General features: G+C 38.6%; 2 protein-coding genes and 1 non-coding gene across 3 annotated transcripts; all 3 read left to right on the forward strand.

Annotated features, from left to right (window-relative positions):
- Window positions 1-2,998: 2,998 nt before the first annotated feature.
- Window positions 2,999-9,141, forward strand: hprt1 (hypoxanthine phosphoribosyltransferase 1). The gene is made up of 9 exons (XM_042419962.1): window positions 2,999-3,221; window positions 5,319-5,425; window positions 6,005-6,188; window positions 6,417-6,482; window positions 6,718-6,735; window positions 6,826-6,908; window positions 7,071-7,117; window positions 7,300-7,376; window positions 7,560-9,141. Exons 1-9 carry the CDS (start codon window positions 3,195-3,197, stop codon window positions 7,605-7,607), a joined length of 657 nt encoding a protein of 218 aa, XP_042275896.1. The 5' UTR covers window positions 2,999-3,194; the 3' UTR covers window positions 7,608-9,141.
- A 1,297-nt stretch (window positions 9,142-10,438) lies between these two features.
- On the forward strand, window positions 10,439-17,189 carry pabir2 (PABIR family member 2). Its single transcript, XM_042419961.1, has 10 exons — window positions 10,439-11,394; window positions 11,568-11,646; window positions 11,743-11,796; window positions 12,193-12,236; window positions 12,350-12,404; window positions 12,734-12,835; window positions 13,398-13,483; window positions 14,101-14,165; window positions 15,126-15,222; window positions 15,804-17,189. The coding sequence occupies exons 1-10, from the start codon at window positions 11,270-11,272 to the stop codon at window positions 15,940-15,942; spliced, it is 846 nt and encodes a 281-aa protein (XP_042275895.1). The 5' UTR covers window positions 10,439-11,269; the 3' UTR covers window positions 15,943-17,189.
- Window positions 12,482-12,630, forward strand: LOC121903031. The gene has a single exon (XR_006097990.1). It is a non-coding gene; the product is annotated as a small nucleolar RNA U109 (small nucleolar RNA).
- Window positions 17,190-17,598: the final 409 nt, after the last annotated feature.

Below are 17,598 nucleotides of genomic sequence, written 5' to 3' on the forward strand. Positions count from 1 at the left end.
TTATGCACTGACTGCATATGACTTTTTAAAAAAACAAGTCGTCATCAGGACGGACAGGACAGGACAAACGTGTTTTTTGGTTGCAGCCACAATGTTTCCCTTCAAAACACTCCATATCCAGACAAAATGAAATTCCTTCAGACAAAAAAGTAAACAAAAGAATTCATATGTAAATTTGACAGTGTTTGCAGCTCAGCTTTCATCTGTTAAGCTGTTTCCCAATTCCATACAACATACTAAATGTATATAGCGTTTTATGTTGTACACAGTGTAGTACAACAGCTTTTGCAGTTTGTGTAAAAGAAATCAAAAGTCCTTTTATTGTTTTGTACTAATAGGAAATGAACATCAGTCAGAGTACAACTTTAAGAAGATACTGTAAATCAATCTAAACAGACTCCTCAGGCTGTTTGACCATCAGCAGCATTTTGTTTTTGCAGCAGTATCTCCCTAATTTCCTCTGTGCATTTTATTGTCAGACAGCAATGTACATTAATATCACACTAAAAATCCAGAATTGATTAGTATGCACACTGACTCTTTGAGTATACTTAATGTTGCCACTTCCATTGTGATCACTGTGATCACACTACAAACTCAAAAACCTGTAAAACCTGTTTTATATAAGTGTAGTACGGAATTGGGAGCAGCTTATGTCAGACAAGTCGAACAACTAATACCCTTGTGGATACTGGTGACAGTGGTGCTCTGATATGGACAATTTATGGTTCACAGCTACAATTTTACATTTGAATAAAATGTAAGTGGTTAGTCACAAATTCAGTGTTAGTGGACAAACTCCCAAAAAAACTAAATGACATCATTATTTCCAGTTTAAAGAGATGTTTGTCCTGTTAGATTTTTGAAAAACATTGATATACCACAGTAAAGTCTTTTAGGATATGATTTCCCTCTAATGGTAATAATAGTTGTTAGTGAATAACATTATTATATGATCTTAGTAACTTATATAGGCACCCCACACCCCACCTCCCCTCAAAACATTCTGATCAGACACTAAAAGGAAAGTTTCATTTTTTTAAAATTAAAAAATATATATTTTATCTTAACAACTGTTATATTATGGTTCCTGAAAACATCTGCTGAAATTCTGCTTTAAAGGCTTCACTATAAAGTCATAAATAAACTTCTGGTGGAGAAATACTGAATCAAGAGTAGAAGGCAACACACACACACCACTTGCTTAGTGTCTTCTGTGGCGCAGGGATCAATTCCCCCGAAGATTCAAGTCCAAAGAAAAAAAAAGTCATTTCCTGCGCACACTTATCACATCTGCGTTGATTTATTAAAAAGTGTCAACGTTTCGGTCACATGGACCTTTCTGAAGACATCTTGTCTTCAGACATCTTGTCTTCAGAAAGTCCTGATGTGTGTGGAGGAATTGACTTTTTTTTTCTTCGGAGAAATACTGAATCTCTATTTATTTCCTTGGCTTAAAAGTTGTCAAATTTAAATATACTGAAACTTTAATCAGCCAATTAAACACACTTTGCATTCTTTTTTTAAATAACTGTAGAATGTAAATTCCTCCTGTGTTGCGAAAACTCCCTAATTCCCCAAAAATCCTCAACATGACTTCATTTTCAAAAGAAAAAAAAACTGGAGTGTGTCTTTGTCTTGTAAAAAAAAACATTAAAAGTGTTTGGTTTTTTTTCTAAAAAATCACACCTAGTGAACAAAGATACTCTTAGGAGTCAAGGCCTATCACAATTGCAAACAAATGGGAAAAATAACAAAAACCCTTTAATACTACATTCTGACACCAACATGTTTTGGCTGAAAGCCTTTATCAGGTTGTTGAAATACAATACAACACCCTAAAACACCACTTTTGCACCACATCTACCAAGTTTCCCTGTGAAGTGCTTTTAAAAAAAAAAAAAAAAAAAAAAAAAAAAAGTATCTCTCCTCTAATGGACTGCAGGATGACTTCAATGACTTCAATGCCAACTTTTTGAGAGAATCAGGGTTATTGTGTAGTTTTTATTATGTCTGGCCCTGAGATATTCCTCACTGCCAACTCCTAGCATGTTTATATTAGGCAATTTTCAGTTCAACCTCAGTTCCTTCAGCTGCAGTTTCAGCCTGCCAACATAAAAACATCCACAGTGGCATCAGTGATAAACAACAAAAGAGGTGTTGCAGTTAATAAATCCACTGATCACATTTATCTTGTATAGACACCAGAGGCGACAATGCAATGGTTGCATCTTCCACATTGGAAACATCCTTTGTGTTGGCCTGTGAACCAAGTTTGTTTGTATTTTATTAATACCCTGATGAAGGCTTTCAGCCAAAATGTGTTGGTGTTTGCCATGCAATATTAGAGGTTTGTTATTATACTCATGCCTTGATTGTCCTAAGTGTAACTACAGCCCTGCTCACTGCTCTTCACAAATGCTGTATTTTCTCAGCATAGCATTGAGAATTGTATAAACATACTGTCCCGCATTGAGCCGTTCTTGCCCTAAAAAGGTAAACAGCAGTCAGTCATGGTAATCAGAATCAGATTCAGGTTTATTACCTAGTAGGTTTTCACATACAGGGAATTCGCCTTGGTGTTGTTGTGCATCAAAAAGTCAAAAATATCCACAAAATTAAGTATGCCTAGGTAATATAAAAAGAAAGAATTACATTAAAAAAATATGTAAAATACATTTTAAGTGAGAAGAGCTGCTACAGGTTGAAATTGAAGAGAATAAGATGAAGTGTTGATCAGGAGTAAACAGTACTGTGTGCATATAATAATAATACAAGTTGCGTTAATGTAATGAAGTGCAGACTTCACTTTAAGAGTCAGGCTCATGGGTGCCACTGAACAATGTATTTATATCCACAGAAGGTAATGAAGGTACGCTATTGATGAGGGTCGGTGTTGGCAGCCGCTCACAGCTCCAGCACTTTTATCACCTGGCGGGGCGGGGCTAACCTGCTCCTTCTCATTTGATTGGCCCCCCGCGCTCCTGCGTCATATATACAACAGCAGAGCCGACTGCAGCCCGGAAAAAAAGACAGAAGCGCCTCTTGTAGCAGCGGAGCTAGCAGCCTCCATGTGTGTGCTGTCACAAGGGTAAAGGGTCTGCGAAACCAATCTGACACTTGTATATTTTACCTTCTCTTTCTGAAGACCACGGTAGACTACATCAAAGGGAACGGCAGGCACCGACAGAGACATGGCGACATCCAGCTCCTGTGTTGTGGTAAGTTTCCCCCCCAACGACGGAGATGAACAGACAGAGGTGCTGGTCGTAGGTTACTGCTGTGTCCACACTGCAATAACGGGTCGTACGCGGGCGCTACTGCGTTAAATAAAGCTCTTAAATCTACTATAGGTCGTTTGTCTTTAATGACCTGTCTATAGGAGCTGTATGCTCACCTTGGTAACACGTTTTGGACGTATAACGCGGTGTGTTTCCTTAGTAGCGTGGCCTGCAGCTGCGGAGACACGCGCTCTCCACGCTGCTGCGTACGTGACGCAAGAGACATTTCTGGATGGACACGTTAAAACCTTATGTGTGTGTGTGTGTGTGTGTGTGTCTATGTCTATGTGTCTGACAGCCGGTTACAGGTTATACTAGTGTAATTACATGATTATACATAATTACAGGAAGAAATGCACGAGTCTCAAACAGGGGGGCGTGTTTGAGTGAGCGCGCGGCTTTAGCGTCTTTGGGTTACACGTAACATTGCAACGCAGATGTTTATGTGTATATCTGGCCTACAAAATGTCTGACTGATTGGCTTCAGACGCATATGCAACATGTCTTTGAGGCCATTCAAAAGAATGTGTTCACAGTTTTGAAAGTGTCGACATGTTTTTAATAACAGAATGAAGATTATGTAGGGAAAGTTTCTGGTTTTGCTTAAGAACAAAAATCAGTTTTAGCAGGAATAAATGTGTGTTCCAAAGAAAAAACACAGTTTGTTGTTTAAGCTTCACTGGCAGTAAGAATAGGCGTGAATTCCACACTCTGAGTAAATGGCATGAAAGATCTAAAATGGTGCAAGTAAAAGGCTTTTCTTTTGTGGTATTTTGTGTCAGTTTGAGTCAACACACATGGGATCTGTGTCCATTTTCTAATGCAATATAGATAAACTGACTTCCTGGAATAAGTAAATAAATAACCAGTGCTCTATTTTTCCAGTACAGATAGTGTTTTTATTGTGGTCAAACCTTGCCAGCAGATTGCAGCAGGCATAATTGCTGACACAGATAATGAACCTTAATACACATTTTGCGAAAACTGCATTTAAAAAGTCAGTAAAAGATCCGGCCTCTTGTATCCCATTCCAAATGAAATTAGCTGTACAGTGCGCCGTTGCCAAACATGGACTTTGCCAGCACAAACTACAAGGTCGCCCCGCCATTGACCTCAGTCTAGTTCATTGGGTTGTTTTCCGTATTTTGCTTTCCAACTTTGCTTTCTAAACTAACAGACAAGAAGCCTTTGAGTAACAGTAGAAAACACTCTTTCAGATCATGTGACTCCGAGGACATCTGCTCAATATAAGTCATTATTATTTGGAATTTAAAGGGTGTAGCCCAAACAGATGGACGTGTTTTTCATTTTGGCGGGCATAAGAGGAAATGCTTTATTCTAGTTCAACCACATGCGATGTCAGGGCGGGTGCTTTGCTTACCACTGGATTACAGCAATGTGGATTTGTTGACATGAGAGGATTCAAAAAACTGCCCTGTTATAAATACTGTGAGTCTGCTTCTGGTCTCTCATATCATTCCCACAGCACCTCCAAGCTCTGCACCAGCTTCTCAGCTGTCACATGATACCCGTTATGTCATCTGGGTTCATGTGGCAAGCAGTTTGTGCGAGAGCAGGAAATTTAATTAATTTATTTATTTATTTATTACAAAATATGAGAAATCTTCTAAAGAATTAGGGAAGACATCGGTGTTAAGGTGTCAAGATCTTGCTATTTGGATAGAAGGTCTACTTAGAAGAGACTTTCATTAGAGGCAAAGGGAAGGATTCACTGACATTTTAACAGATTCCTCTCTCTAATAACTTCAGGTTAGTATTGAGCAATAACAACTGTCTCAGTGTCGAGCTTGGCTGCTCGCTAAACTGTACAGAATCAGGCATTGTCCTCCCAGTTTGTGTTTCTCTGCAGACAAACTGTTGAGACAGTGAAATATATGGAGGGAGTGGATGGGAAAATAGACCGCTATTGACCTCCTTCCCCTCGTACTGCCCTGTATCAGATGAATGCCCCGTGTTCCATGTTAGGTAATACCCCCTGAGATTTTTTTAACCCCTTTGTGTCATGCTGTATTTCAGATCAGTGATGAGGAGCAGGGCTACGACCTGGACCTTTTCTGCATACCAAAGCACTACGCCACCGATTTGGAGAAGGTCTACATCCCACATGGACTCATCTTGGACAGGTGGGTTGCCACATTTTTTTTTTTTAGCAGCTTGTAGCACAGTTGTAAAAAATGCGATGGATTGTCGGGGTCAACTTAAAGGGTTGTTGTCTGAATGATTGGTCAACTAGTCTGCCTCAACAAAAGACGGGCATAAGGAAGACTTTATATACTGAACTTTGGGTTTCCAAGATGTAACTGGTGGCTTAAAGTGCCGTAGAGATGTTGTGTTTACTTAATCTTAAAGCGCAGGTTCACATTTTTAAGTCTGTGTCAAAAGCCCATGTTGTAAGTTGGACTTTATTTGGATTGTTTCATTTCTGCTTTTCTATTCCTATTTCCCTTAGTTTTCAAATTTGAGCTTTAATGATACATAGTTGTGTTTTTTTTTAAAAACTAACTTCTGAAAACTAGATCTTTGGTGTTACAGTATTATAGTTTGGACTCTAGTAGAGCTATAGAAATGACAGCTGGGCCTGCTGACACAAACAGAAAGGAAATGGAAACTACTGCTGACTGTAGCAGAAAACTGAGCTGACCATCCTCTCTGTCTGTGTCCTGCTCTCTGTCACTCTCTGTTTTCCCCACACGTGATCCCAGGACAGAGAGACTGGCCAGAGAGATTATGAAGGAAATGGGGGAACACCATATCGTGGCCCTCTGTGTGCTCAAAGGGGGCTACAAGTTCTTTGCAGACCTGCTGGACTACATCAAGGCCCTGAACAGGAACAGTGACCGCTCCATCCCAATGACAGTGGACTTCATCCGCCTGAAGAGCTACTGTGTACATAGCAATCACTTTTTATTACATTCATTTTGTTTGCCTAAAAACATACAATCCATTCTGCAGAATATCTGGATTTGTATATTTTGATGCATATCCAATTTACATAATTCACAATATTCTGTATATTTGTTAATTTGACACGATATTTCCTTGAATTACTTTCTGCACTCGTACAACATATAATGAGAAGTCCGCAACATGTCCGCTTCATGCTTATCCTCACAGAATGACCAGTCGACAGGTGAAATCAAAGTAATTGGAGGAGATGACCTGTCTACGTTGACAGGCAAGGTAAGAAGGGAAGAGGGGAGCATAATCATGGCTAAATCTGGTTATTATGATACTGTGAGCATTATTCTCAGTGGTCTCACTCCCTACCACTCTCATTATTGTGCATTGATGCAACAGTGTAACCAAAAGGCCACGGCCATGGAGACAGAGACAGCTGAGAGTCACACTCACATGAAATGTGTCCAGTCCAGAGTCTCCAACTAAAATAATTGTTATTCTTTCCATTTTTTCACAGAATGTCTTGATTGTGGAGGTATGTATTGATTTTTGTTTCTAATGTTGTTGTTATCAACTTACTATTTCAATACCACTAACACAAGCTTCTCTCATGCTGTGTTTCAAGGACATTATCGACACAGGGAAGACAATGAAGACATTATTGCAACTCCTCAAACAGTACAATCCCAAAATGGTTAAAGTAGCAAGGTAATTTAATCCCATCACAGCTGCCTTCCCAGTACAAACTCCTGTGGCTCGTGATCATGTTTTCTATGAATGTTTCATAACAGCAGATTGTAGTGGTTTTCACCGGAAACCTGTCTCAGACTGTATCTTTTTTTTGCTTATCAACTTGGTTCTTGTTCTCAGTTTGTTGGTGAAGAGAACACCAAGGAGTGTTGGCTACCGACCAGACTGTGAGTTTAAAATGTTTTAATCAGACTATTTGTTGAATTTGTAGTAAGTAGATTATACTGAATGATACACTGTATAGTTACCACAAAGTTTTCCAGAGAGTGAGGCTTTGTATAACTTTATCGGTATTGTTAGTTTACCACTACAAAGACGTGTAACTGATTTATTTACCTGTTTCTTTCAGTTGTAGGATTTGAGGTCCCTGACAAATTTGTGGTGGGATATGCACTAGACTACAACGAGTACTTTAGAGATCTAAATGTAAGTATGTGAGCTAGATAAAAGAGCATAATAAATAAAGTAGTTCATGTTTCATGCTTGTTAGAGTTTGTACAGTTTGTACCAACAGTTTGTGTGTTAATGTTGACCAGGGCAAGAACCTTCAGAACAAATAATGTAAATCAATAACATGCTGCAATAGTAATTGGTTGTTTTCTGTTTCAGCATATCTGCGTCATTAGTGAAACTGGGAAGGAGAAGTACAAGGCATGAAGAGCACTTAATAACAATTTTTAACGTATGGTTATATCTTTTCTGTTTGAGTTTCATTTTATATTTTATTACATCATATTTGTGACATAAAAAAAATAATCAGCCTGCTCAGGGTCCCTGAGGATACACTGGTATAGTGACAATCCTGACAGTTTTAGGCCACCACACACGCTTTGGAGTAAATGAATTGCCTTTAGATAGAACCATGTCTGGGTTATACAGCATGGAGCCCAGTTTGCTTGAAATTAGTACAATGCTTCTAAGCCCCAACACTGATTAATCACTGTTTAAGCAATGGAGTAATTTAATGCTGCTAGCTTGAGGTACAACATCACAATTTTTGTGCTACTATAAGATTCCAACATTCGACAACCTCCTATTTTATAAAATATTGCTTTTATTGTAATCCTACTTTTACCGGGAACTATCAATAGCTGCTTTTTATGGGCACTCTTGAAGAGGATTTTACATTTTCTTTAAGTCTCTATGTATATTTTGGGACAGAAGACTTTTTTATGTAACGTGTTATGTTATATGATAATATAAACTGTGTATAAAAAAAAAAAAAAAAAAAGTAACACAAATGCTGGTTGCTGTCCCTAATTTAACACATGGATATGCTGAAGATGAAATATCCTCTTATTTATGAGTGTATAGTGGTTATTTTGTCTGAACATGCATCCAATTTCTTTGTGTACCACCGAGCATCATTTTATATGATGGAAAATATTTAAACTTCAACTGAAGTTAAATGTTATTCAATCGTATGTTTGAAACAATTCATCTGTATCTAGCTATCATTCGATCAGGCAGACTTGACATAATTTAACTACTATTTTTTGTGCTACTATATAAATCACTCTCATTCAATGGTGCCATCGCTTTAAACAATTGTCAACTGAATTTTGCAACACCAGCCATTAAATGTTCACACCCTTCCTGTGACTAGTGGGTTTTACTAAAAAAAAAAAGAAGCTTTGTACATAATCTAACACCAAATACATGGAACATTAAAATAGTTTCTGGCAAATGTATGAAAATACAGGGAAATGCAGTAGTGCAGAGAAGATGAGTAACTTCCCCCCAAAAAGTGTGATTTATGTGTTCTTGCATCATGTCCAGGAGCTAACTGAGCTCCGATTTTTCTAAGAATGAAATAAACTGTCTGGACAAGTTCAGCCTTCAGTGAGGTTGAAGACCATGCATGTTTGACCTGTTGATGTTGTCACCTAACTTTGACCTACAAGCTGCCTAACTGTACACAAGGTCACTGATTAAGACCAAAGAAAGAACGTGTTATCTAATGTGTCACCACTTAGAGTCTTTTGCAAAGCGTCTTCACATTACATATTTCATGTGTCCTGTTGCAATGTAAGTTCATTGGAAATGTCTCCCTATATCTGTTCATGTTTATGTACTGATGGTGTCTGTGTTTTTTGCAAATCGACAAAAAATGAGTTAGAGATTGCAAATCATCATTTCTATGTTATGCCTTTTGTCAATTTATTTGTCATGTTAAAGACAGCAACAAACATTTGTTGGTAAAAGTCTGATGAATGTTAACATTTGCTTACTTTAATCTGCTTCATATTAGAATCAATACTTTACTTTTCTGCTGCTGATTGCTTTGTACAGTTGGTTGAGGAAATGGCATTCATCAGTTTAAACATTAATAGTCTGAATAGATTTACTGGAAGGAAGATTCAAGACTGCACAAAAGTGGTATGATAATTCACATGAAGTTATTTGCAGCCCACGTTGCAGTTATTATTAAGTTATTGAGTTGTTGAACACTCATGAAAACAGAAAATTTGCCAGAACAATTATACCTCTGTCCTTGAATTGTCTGCTTAGAGCCTCTTGCAGGCTAAGATTTAAGTTGACATGGTTAAAAAAAAAGACTTTAAATTTGTTTTAGTATAAACCTGTGATATGCAACATAATTTGTGATGAGACATTCTGCCGTTATTGACATAAAAAAGAGTTACGATTTCCTCTACCACAAAGTGATCATATACAGAATATCAATATCTTAAAATATTCACTTCACTGTTTGCAGAAGAAAAGTTTAAAAACAAACAAACAAACTCTGAGCAAGAGGCAGTTACAGTTCATATAAAGATTTTAAACAAAAACAGGCATTCATAGTTTTTACAGCCTTGGATTAGAGGAAAATCAAATTCAGTCAATGCAATTTTTGTGTTTGGTTTTTTTGTGACCAACTTTTTTTTTATTGCTTTTTCCTTATATGTAGTTTGGTATGGGTACAGGGCTCACACCACACAAGGAATTGCCATGCAAAAAACATGCACTCCATGTGAATCAAAATCTCAGTCAAGATGTATCAAGCATCTCTGTCCAGGGTCTTTAGATTACCAAAACAACTCCACAAACAAGCAGCCTGTACTCTCCCAACCCCTTATACCCTGTACCCCTTGGCTACAAATAGAAAAATAATAGCAAATAACTGAAAAAAACAAACAAAACAAAACATAGACTATAGCTTCCAAGCTCACCATAAAATATGTTTATACAAAAAGATGATCTTTTTGTATAAACATATTTAAATATACTGTAGATAGCGTATGCCTACTGTCACAGAGTAAACGGGATGTTGAAATCCACAGTCCAGTCACCCAGATGGGAAAAAAAATTAAAAGATGTGTATCTACAGGTCGAGTTGTTAGTCCAGGAACCAAATGCTGCAGGTAACTATATTCCTAACGGGCACGCCGGCAGAGGAAGCTGTCTGATTGGACAGGTCCGGCGGATGACGCCGTCTGATTGGACAGGTCCGGCGGATGACGCTGTCTGATTGGACAGTTCTGCTGACGTTAAAAGGGGCGTGAACTTAGCTGCTAACCGCTAGCCGCTGTGGGATTCAGTTCATTCTTGGCGCTGCTCTGCAGAAACGAAAGGACGAAACAGTGTAGCATTTAATATTTACAGCATATACGGCTTAGTTAGCTTTTTGAGCCGTAGCAGCAATTAGGCCGATGGACGGGAACATTTAGCCGGTGAAATGGTGACCCGGCCTCTCTCTCTGGACATGGCATTGTGGCTATTAATGCTAACATAGCTAGTTAGCCTGTGCGGCTAGGTAGCGGGGTTTGCTGGTTGTTGCTGTTAGTCAGAAGGTACACTCGCGTTATGAGACTGACTTAACAGCAGCGTCGGGAGTTTAACGTCACCTGTTTCACCGCGCTAATATGCAGCAGTAGTTCAGCAGTGTCTCAGTCGCACCAGCAGACTATCCGGTCGGTAGCTAACAGTTACCGGGCATTGTGCGGTATGTAGCCGTGGCATGCTAACCATCCATCAGGAAAGTTGGTGACTGGTCATAACGTTACAGGCAACGTTAGCACAGGCCAGGTGAAGCTGACTGTATAGTTGCGATATGAGGAGACGTTGTGTTTATTAGCCAGTGTGAAGTTGTTAAAACGCCGGAGTTGCATAGAGCAAAGGGCCTAAGTTAGCTCACTGTTGACGGCATTGCGTTAGCTGGTTTGTCTCACATCAGCTCAGTTGCCTTGATTGATGTTGATGATGATGGTGATGATGATGATTCCTCGAATCGTGTAAAGTTGGCAAAGTTTGGAGAGCAGCAATGTAACACCGTTTTTAATTTAATGAGCTGGTGACAGGCAGCGTTAGCAAGCAAAATGAACAACTCAGGAGTCATGCCACAAGAAAAGATGGATCTGGATCTGGACATCCCATCTTCATTAGTTCAGACCGATGGACACTTGAGGAGATCCAACAGTGCACCAATGATAAATGGCTTAAGGTTCTACAATATAACACAGTTTCAATAACTTAATGCAGAATCTTTCATTTAATGTGTTTTATGTCCTTTTATATACATTGAAGTAACTCCCCGGTGTACTCACATTGCACTGACCTCATGGGTAGAAGAGATGGACTAAGACATATGGTTGGTTTGTGAATTTGTCATTACAGCGATAACTCCCAAGTGTTCCAGAGAGAGGTCCTGCGTAGCCGGAGAAATAGCACTACAGTTGTCAACAGGCCCAACATGGTACAATACTTAAATTAAACACATGTTTTCTCAAGTAATTTGTGTCTTGAATTATTCAGTGCTGAGTGTTCAATCCACACGCATCCTTCCTTACAGGTCCCTTCATCACCCATCCGAGTTCCCAGCACCAGACTTCATCAGATAAAACAAGTAAGAAAACCGTGTCATGTTTTGAAATGTTTCATGCTGATGGTGGGCATGTCAGACCACCGTCTCCCTCTCAAGCCATAGGGAGTGACGGTGTCAAATAAACATGCTAGAATAACACATTTTGGAGTTAACAGGGCCATCGATCTTCCAGAGTTGATCAATTGGTAGTATCAGACTCCAACAGAGAGAATTTCATCTCCATATTTGAAGTAATGGAAAAGTTAAGCTTTGTAACTTGTGAGCATGAATCAGGCCTGAACTGCAACGATAGGAATGATAGAATTTTTAATTGGTGAATTGGAAATGCTTTTTAAGGACACATGTAATCCAGAAAATGTTAAATAAGTTGGTAAACTAAGACTTTACAGCAGTTAACCTTCTTGTGTGCCCTTGCAGGAGGAGGGTGTAGACGTGATGAACAGAGAAACTGCTCATGAGCGGTAAGCTGTGTATTTATGAATACACTGGCTGGATGAAGAGATTTGTTTCAATTGTTTTGTTTCAAGGAGAACGCTGCCAACTTCTTCCTTGTTTTCTACCTCTGCACACATAGGGAAGTTCAAGCCGCTATGCAGATGAGCCAGTCCTGGGAAGAAAGCCTGAGTCTGGTAAAGAATGACTTCATTACAACTTGTCCAACCCACATCGGTGTTGTTGATATGTTCTGTTGCTCTGTACCTTCCCACTGCATTTTTTGGCCCTGGGCCATTGTTGGCCTCTCTGTGTTTCTGTAGAGTGGACAAGTACAAACATGCTAGATTAACAGTTGGGAGTTAACAGGGCCACCAGTCTCTCAAGGTCAGACTGAGTTGGTAGTATAAAACTCCAACACTCTTGATTTTGATGATTTTTTTTTTTTTTTTTTTACTACCTCACTACATAGTATCATAGAAACACTGAGACATGATGAATGTGTTTGGTAATTGTGTGTTTGTAGAGTGACAATGACTTGGAGAAGTCTGCATCTTCATCTCCAAAGCGCATCGACTTTGTTCCTGTGTCTCCTGCACCATCCCCAACCAGAGGGATAGGCAAAAAGGTACATCTGACCTCAATTTGTTTACATGCACATAACCTGATTATACTGTGAATAACCAGATGAAGGTAATGGTTAAAGTATTTCCATGGTTGGCAGTAACCTGATTTCTCCAATAAGTCACAATCCAGATTGATGAATGGAAGACTGTGGTAGCCTACAGGATGCAATTTATTAGCCACAGAAAAAAACAAGTAAACAAGAGTCCTTGTTGCTGTTTAGCATTTTGGGTAAAGCTGTTTCTGATTGATGCAGCTCCAGAAATATGTAACATCTTCTCATATATACTGCTGGCCAAGTCACTGTGTGTATAGAAACAGCAAATTGTCTACTAATCAGGTCACACATGCTCCATTTCTTTCCCTTTATTTTACAAAGATACCCTCTATAGAACATTAACTTGACTGTAGCTGTAATCTGGCCATATGTAAATGTATTTATGTGCATTTGAAGAGACTTTTTGATGCTTGAGCTGTTAGAACATATTTAGCTTCATTACCATCTTGTCTAAGTGTCTTTTTTTTTTTATTTTTTTTTTTTTACTAATTTTCTTTCTTGCGAGCAGCAGTGTTTCTCTCCTTCACTACAAATCCTTGTGAGCAGCAACGGCCTAACACCCAGCCCAATACCCAGCCCAACACGGCGATTTAGGTGAGCAACAAGTCTTTGATTGATAGCTTTATTGTCCTTTACAATTAACCAGTTTTTCCTGTACTCTTATACTAAACAGTATGTAGTTGATGGACATCTGCAGTACTGTTTGTTGTGAGGCTACACTAGCAACAGCTGGCTCCAATTTGACTGTAATTTCCCCTTGTTGGCATAAAAAAGATTTGTCTTTGCCAGTGTGGGTACAAAATAAGATAACAGGCCTTTTTCATAGAAGACATTTGACATGTCACCGTAGGAAAACGGGTATAAATAATTTAACAAGTGAGGAGTGAATTCCGTTTAGCTGCTTCAGTTTCAGGGTCCTGGTATTGTGTATGTTCACTGTCACACTGTCATGACTTACTGAGGCAGTTAAATGGAACAGGGCCGTCATTGTTATCAATAACACCTGTGCTTTTCTTACTGTGAGTTAAAATGTCTGCTGTAATGAATGTCTGATTTCTGTGCCGTTATGACTAAAATAATTGTACCTTTTTGTGATAAATGCTAATATGGCTGATGCATTTGTACAGGTTCATTAGCAGCTCTAGTTGATTGTGGCTTTTAATTAACAAATATACTGGTGTGGAAACTTGCATGTTTTCTGTGTTCCTCAGCCGACGGAGTCAAAGCCCAATCAACTGCATCAGAGCCAGCATACTCGGGCCAATAAAACGCAAAGGTGAGGTACTTAATATGCCTTGAAAGCCTAAATGCTTCACTGTGTGCTTTTAGAATATCTAATAAATATCACAACTAGAATCACTTCATTTAAAACAGAATTGACCTCTTCAAACTAAAGGTTGTTCAGGACACTGAAGATAACATGTAGTCCAGACAGTAAGGATGTGGACAGTTACTCTTTTTTTTACAGGCTCTGTGCCTCAGCACAGTATATTTGAAATAGAATAATGGATACTACATTAAAGCTAAAAGTCTCAGCTTTAATTTGAGTAGGGTTACATCAATATAGAGAGAACGTGAGAGATGTAGCCCTTTTAACACATAGTGCCCAAAGTTTAGGGGTTCAAACGTAATTGGACACTTGGCTGCTAAATGTTTAAACGGTAACTGTCTAGACTGTATTTACAGAAATGTGAATCTTTTTTTTTTTTTTTTTTTTTTAATTTTTGTATTCCAAGTGTCAAAGCATCAAAGCAAATGTAAAGATATTCAAAATGAATATGTCTCTGCTGTTCATGTTTCCCACAAACATCAACTAGCACAAAGGCTGGAATCAACATTGAGGTCAAAAATCGTTACTGTGCAGTTTTATTCACCAGAGAGAACTGCTCTTCAGTAAAAAATAAAAATAAAAAATAAAAATGCTGAAAGCAAAAAAAAAATTAAACATAGTGTTTTCTTTACAGTATTTGATGAACAATTATTACATAATGTTTCAGGAATTGTGATTTATGAAGTCTTTTTCTTGATACTTGGACACTAGTAATGCTACACTTGAATCTTCATCTGTTCACACTCGATGTGTCACGCTACGGACTGTGTTGACCATGTGGTTATTTTCTGACAAGCAATCTGTGATTCACTGTATCTCAGATTAGGATTGCACAAGGTAGATCAGCTGTAAACCACATGTGTTGTAAAGATTTCTAAATGTGAGGCTCCATTTCTTCTGCTACAGGTGAGATGGAGACGGAGAGTCAACCCAAGAGGCTCTTCCAGGGAACCACCACCATGCTGTCCTCTGACGTCTCCAACCTGTCAGATCTCAGTTCCTGGTAAGACGAGAACTTTCCCCCAGTTTGGGTAATGAGTCATGTGAACAGTCAAGCAAGAAACCAACCAGCTACATTATGACTCGAGCATGGTTGGATCAGCTTTGTTACATTTGAAGCTAAACTTAGTTACTTATATTCAGTTATTTACTGAACTCAAATTTTAGATTGAAAATGGTTGAGAAATATTGCTTTTCACCAAGCATAAGATATACTGTAGCTACATAATGTATCTTGTCTAATTGCTGAGCTTATGCTCCTTTAAATATTAATACTTGAATGCTGTGAAAATGTTATTCAACTTGGTATTTTTCACCTAGTCGCCCAGTCAATATCAGCATATCTTTTTTTTTTTTTTTTTTTTAAAAGATTAGTCACTATCTTCATATGTGAACGATGGGATTTTTTATTTTTATTTTTTAGAAAAATGCATCACTTAATTGTTGATGGAGTGTTATTCATATGTACAGATGTACTGTATAAGTCAGCAGTGCTTTAAAAAGACTCCTGCAACAGTCACCGTTCTTACAGCCTGCAGTCCTACAGAACGTAATTTTTTTTTTTCCCCCTTCTTCTTCTTTCAGTCATTCTCCAGATTTACTGGACGGCAGCCTCAGCAGCGTCGGCTCCTCCACAGACTCCCCGGGCAAAATGGAGGGAGTGTCGCCCTCCTCGTCCAGCAACTCGCCCTTTGCCTCCCTCCAGGACTTGTCTCCAAAGTGAGCGTGGCATAGCAAGAGACGCACAAAAAAGACGGCTGCAAAAAAGCAGACCTCTCTCTTTCTCCCTCTCTCTCTCTTTCTCTCTCTCTCCAGGGAACGAGTTTCTTCTCAGACCCTCCACCTCACCATCACATAGATTTAGTTGAAGTGAAATATTCCATGTTTGCTTCTGAACAGCAGTTTTCATGGCTTCTTCTGGGAGGGTCCAGGTATGTTTGAATTAAGGAAACAAAAGCCATGGACGAGTTCTTGTGTGTGTAGAGGTAAACCTAGTCGAACTGGGATGGACTGAAGACACTGAGCACCAGCTGCTAGTAGAGGATCTTTGGATGGTGCTTGGCTTCATAGTGATATTGTGTTTTTACATAAGTGGCTATCCTGCAAATCTGTCCTACCAGTTCCCCTCACTGGAGAGAGACATCGAGCACTGGACAAAAAGAAAAAAAAAAAAAGACTATTTGGATGTGTACATTAACCTGTTTAGTGCTGGAGAACTTCTGTCCACAGGCCTCTGTATGTACACAGTCTGCAGATTTTGTAAGAAAAGATTTAACTTATTGTTTTCCTGCTTTGTTTGTAATTATGTACATATTAACCTTGTCAAATGTCATACATAGTTTTAAGTTTGTGGCTGTGAGATGAATGTGGGCACAGGTCCTCAACAGCAAATGTTTTCTTTTTAAAGGAACAAACTACTTCCAGGGTAGAACTATGGAGATTTCCTTACTGTTATAATGTAAGAGAAGTTATGTTTTCAACAGATATTCTGATTATTTTTATGGTATAGGCTGTGAACTGTGGTGATTTTTTTTTTTTTTTTTTTTTTAATTTTGGCTTTGACGTCCCCCTCCCCATGACATGCTGCAGCTTTAATTGCCCTGTATGAGCAGTTAATTGTGGACAAAAATCAGATGGTCACCACTGTTGGGCTTTCAACACTAAAGGCTGCTCTGTATCCTGTGTTTTTGTCAGGATGTTTTTGTAGTTGAACAGATTATAGTAATGATTCCTTTTTTTTTTTTTTCCTCCTCCTGGCAAAATGTTCTTATTTATGGTAAAAATTTATTATAAAAATGAGAGGTTGATAGTTTCTGTCCCCCGGTAAAAATGAACCATTCGTGTCGTCATGAACTGCTGGAGCATGCAGCAAAAACAAAATGGCACCATTACATTGTCAGTAAAGAGGCTGCTGTTTCTGCTGTGGTTACATGTATTAAAAGAGCTTTTTGCCCAAGACACTCAATCCTGTAATGTCTCAGCCTGTGTGTAAGTCTAAAGCAGGGATGAAGTTAAACTTGACCTTCTTGTAATTAAAAAAAAATAATAATCAAAGGAGTGCAGTATGAGGTTAAGCCTGTACTGTGATGAATTTTTGCACCTACATTTGCCCCAGTGTCCAAATATCCTCTGTGTGACTGAATATGTCTGAACCCCTCCGTGGTTCCTGTAGCCTTTGATGTTTATGTGCAAACAAGGAAGTGATTGTAAATCATTTTATGGAAGTGTGCCCTTTTTTTAATATAAAGAAAAGTGTGGTTGCAGTTCTTTCACTGATTCTTTTTCCTTTTATCCAAAAAAAGAAAATGGAAAAAGCAGTCAGCTCGCCCTGCTGTCAACAAGATATTTTTTCCAAGATGATTATTTTTCCCCAGAGTCA

Source organism: Thunnus maccoyii, chromosome 8, assembly GCF_910596095.1.
Source record: "Thunnus maccoyii chromosome 8, fThuMac1.1, whole genome shotgun sequence".
NCBI classification, from domain to species: domain Eukaryota; kingdom Metazoa; phylum Chordata; class Actinopteri; order Scombriformes; family Scombridae; genus Thunnus; species Thunnus maccoyii.

Excerpts from the sequence above, each read along its gene's own strand:
- hprt1 (XM_042419962.1), top strand. The coding sequence starts at position 3,195 with ATGGCGACATCCAGCTCCTGTGTTGTG. Across the intron at positions 6,189-6,416 it reads TCCGCCTGAAGAGCTACTGT|AATGACCAGTCGACAGGTGA; the intron begins GTACATAGCAAT and ends TTATCCTCACAG. Across the intron at positions 7,118-7,299 it reads TGTTGGCTACCGACCAGACT|TTGTAGGATTTGAGGTCCCT; the intron begins GTGAGTTTAAAA and ends TGTTTCTTTCAG.
- pabir2 (XM_042419961.1), top strand. The coding sequence starts at position 11,270 with ATGAACAACTCAGGAGTCATGCCACAAGAAAAGATGGATCTGGATCTG. Across the intron at positions 11,395-11,567 it reads CCAATGATAAATGGCTTAAG|CGATAACTCCCAAGTGTTCC; the intron begins GTTCTACAATAT and ends TTGTCATTACAG. Across the intron at positions 11,647-11,742 it reads TTGTCAACAGGCCCAACATG|GTCCCTTCATCACCCATCCG; the intron begins GTACAATACTTA and ends CCTTCCTTACAG.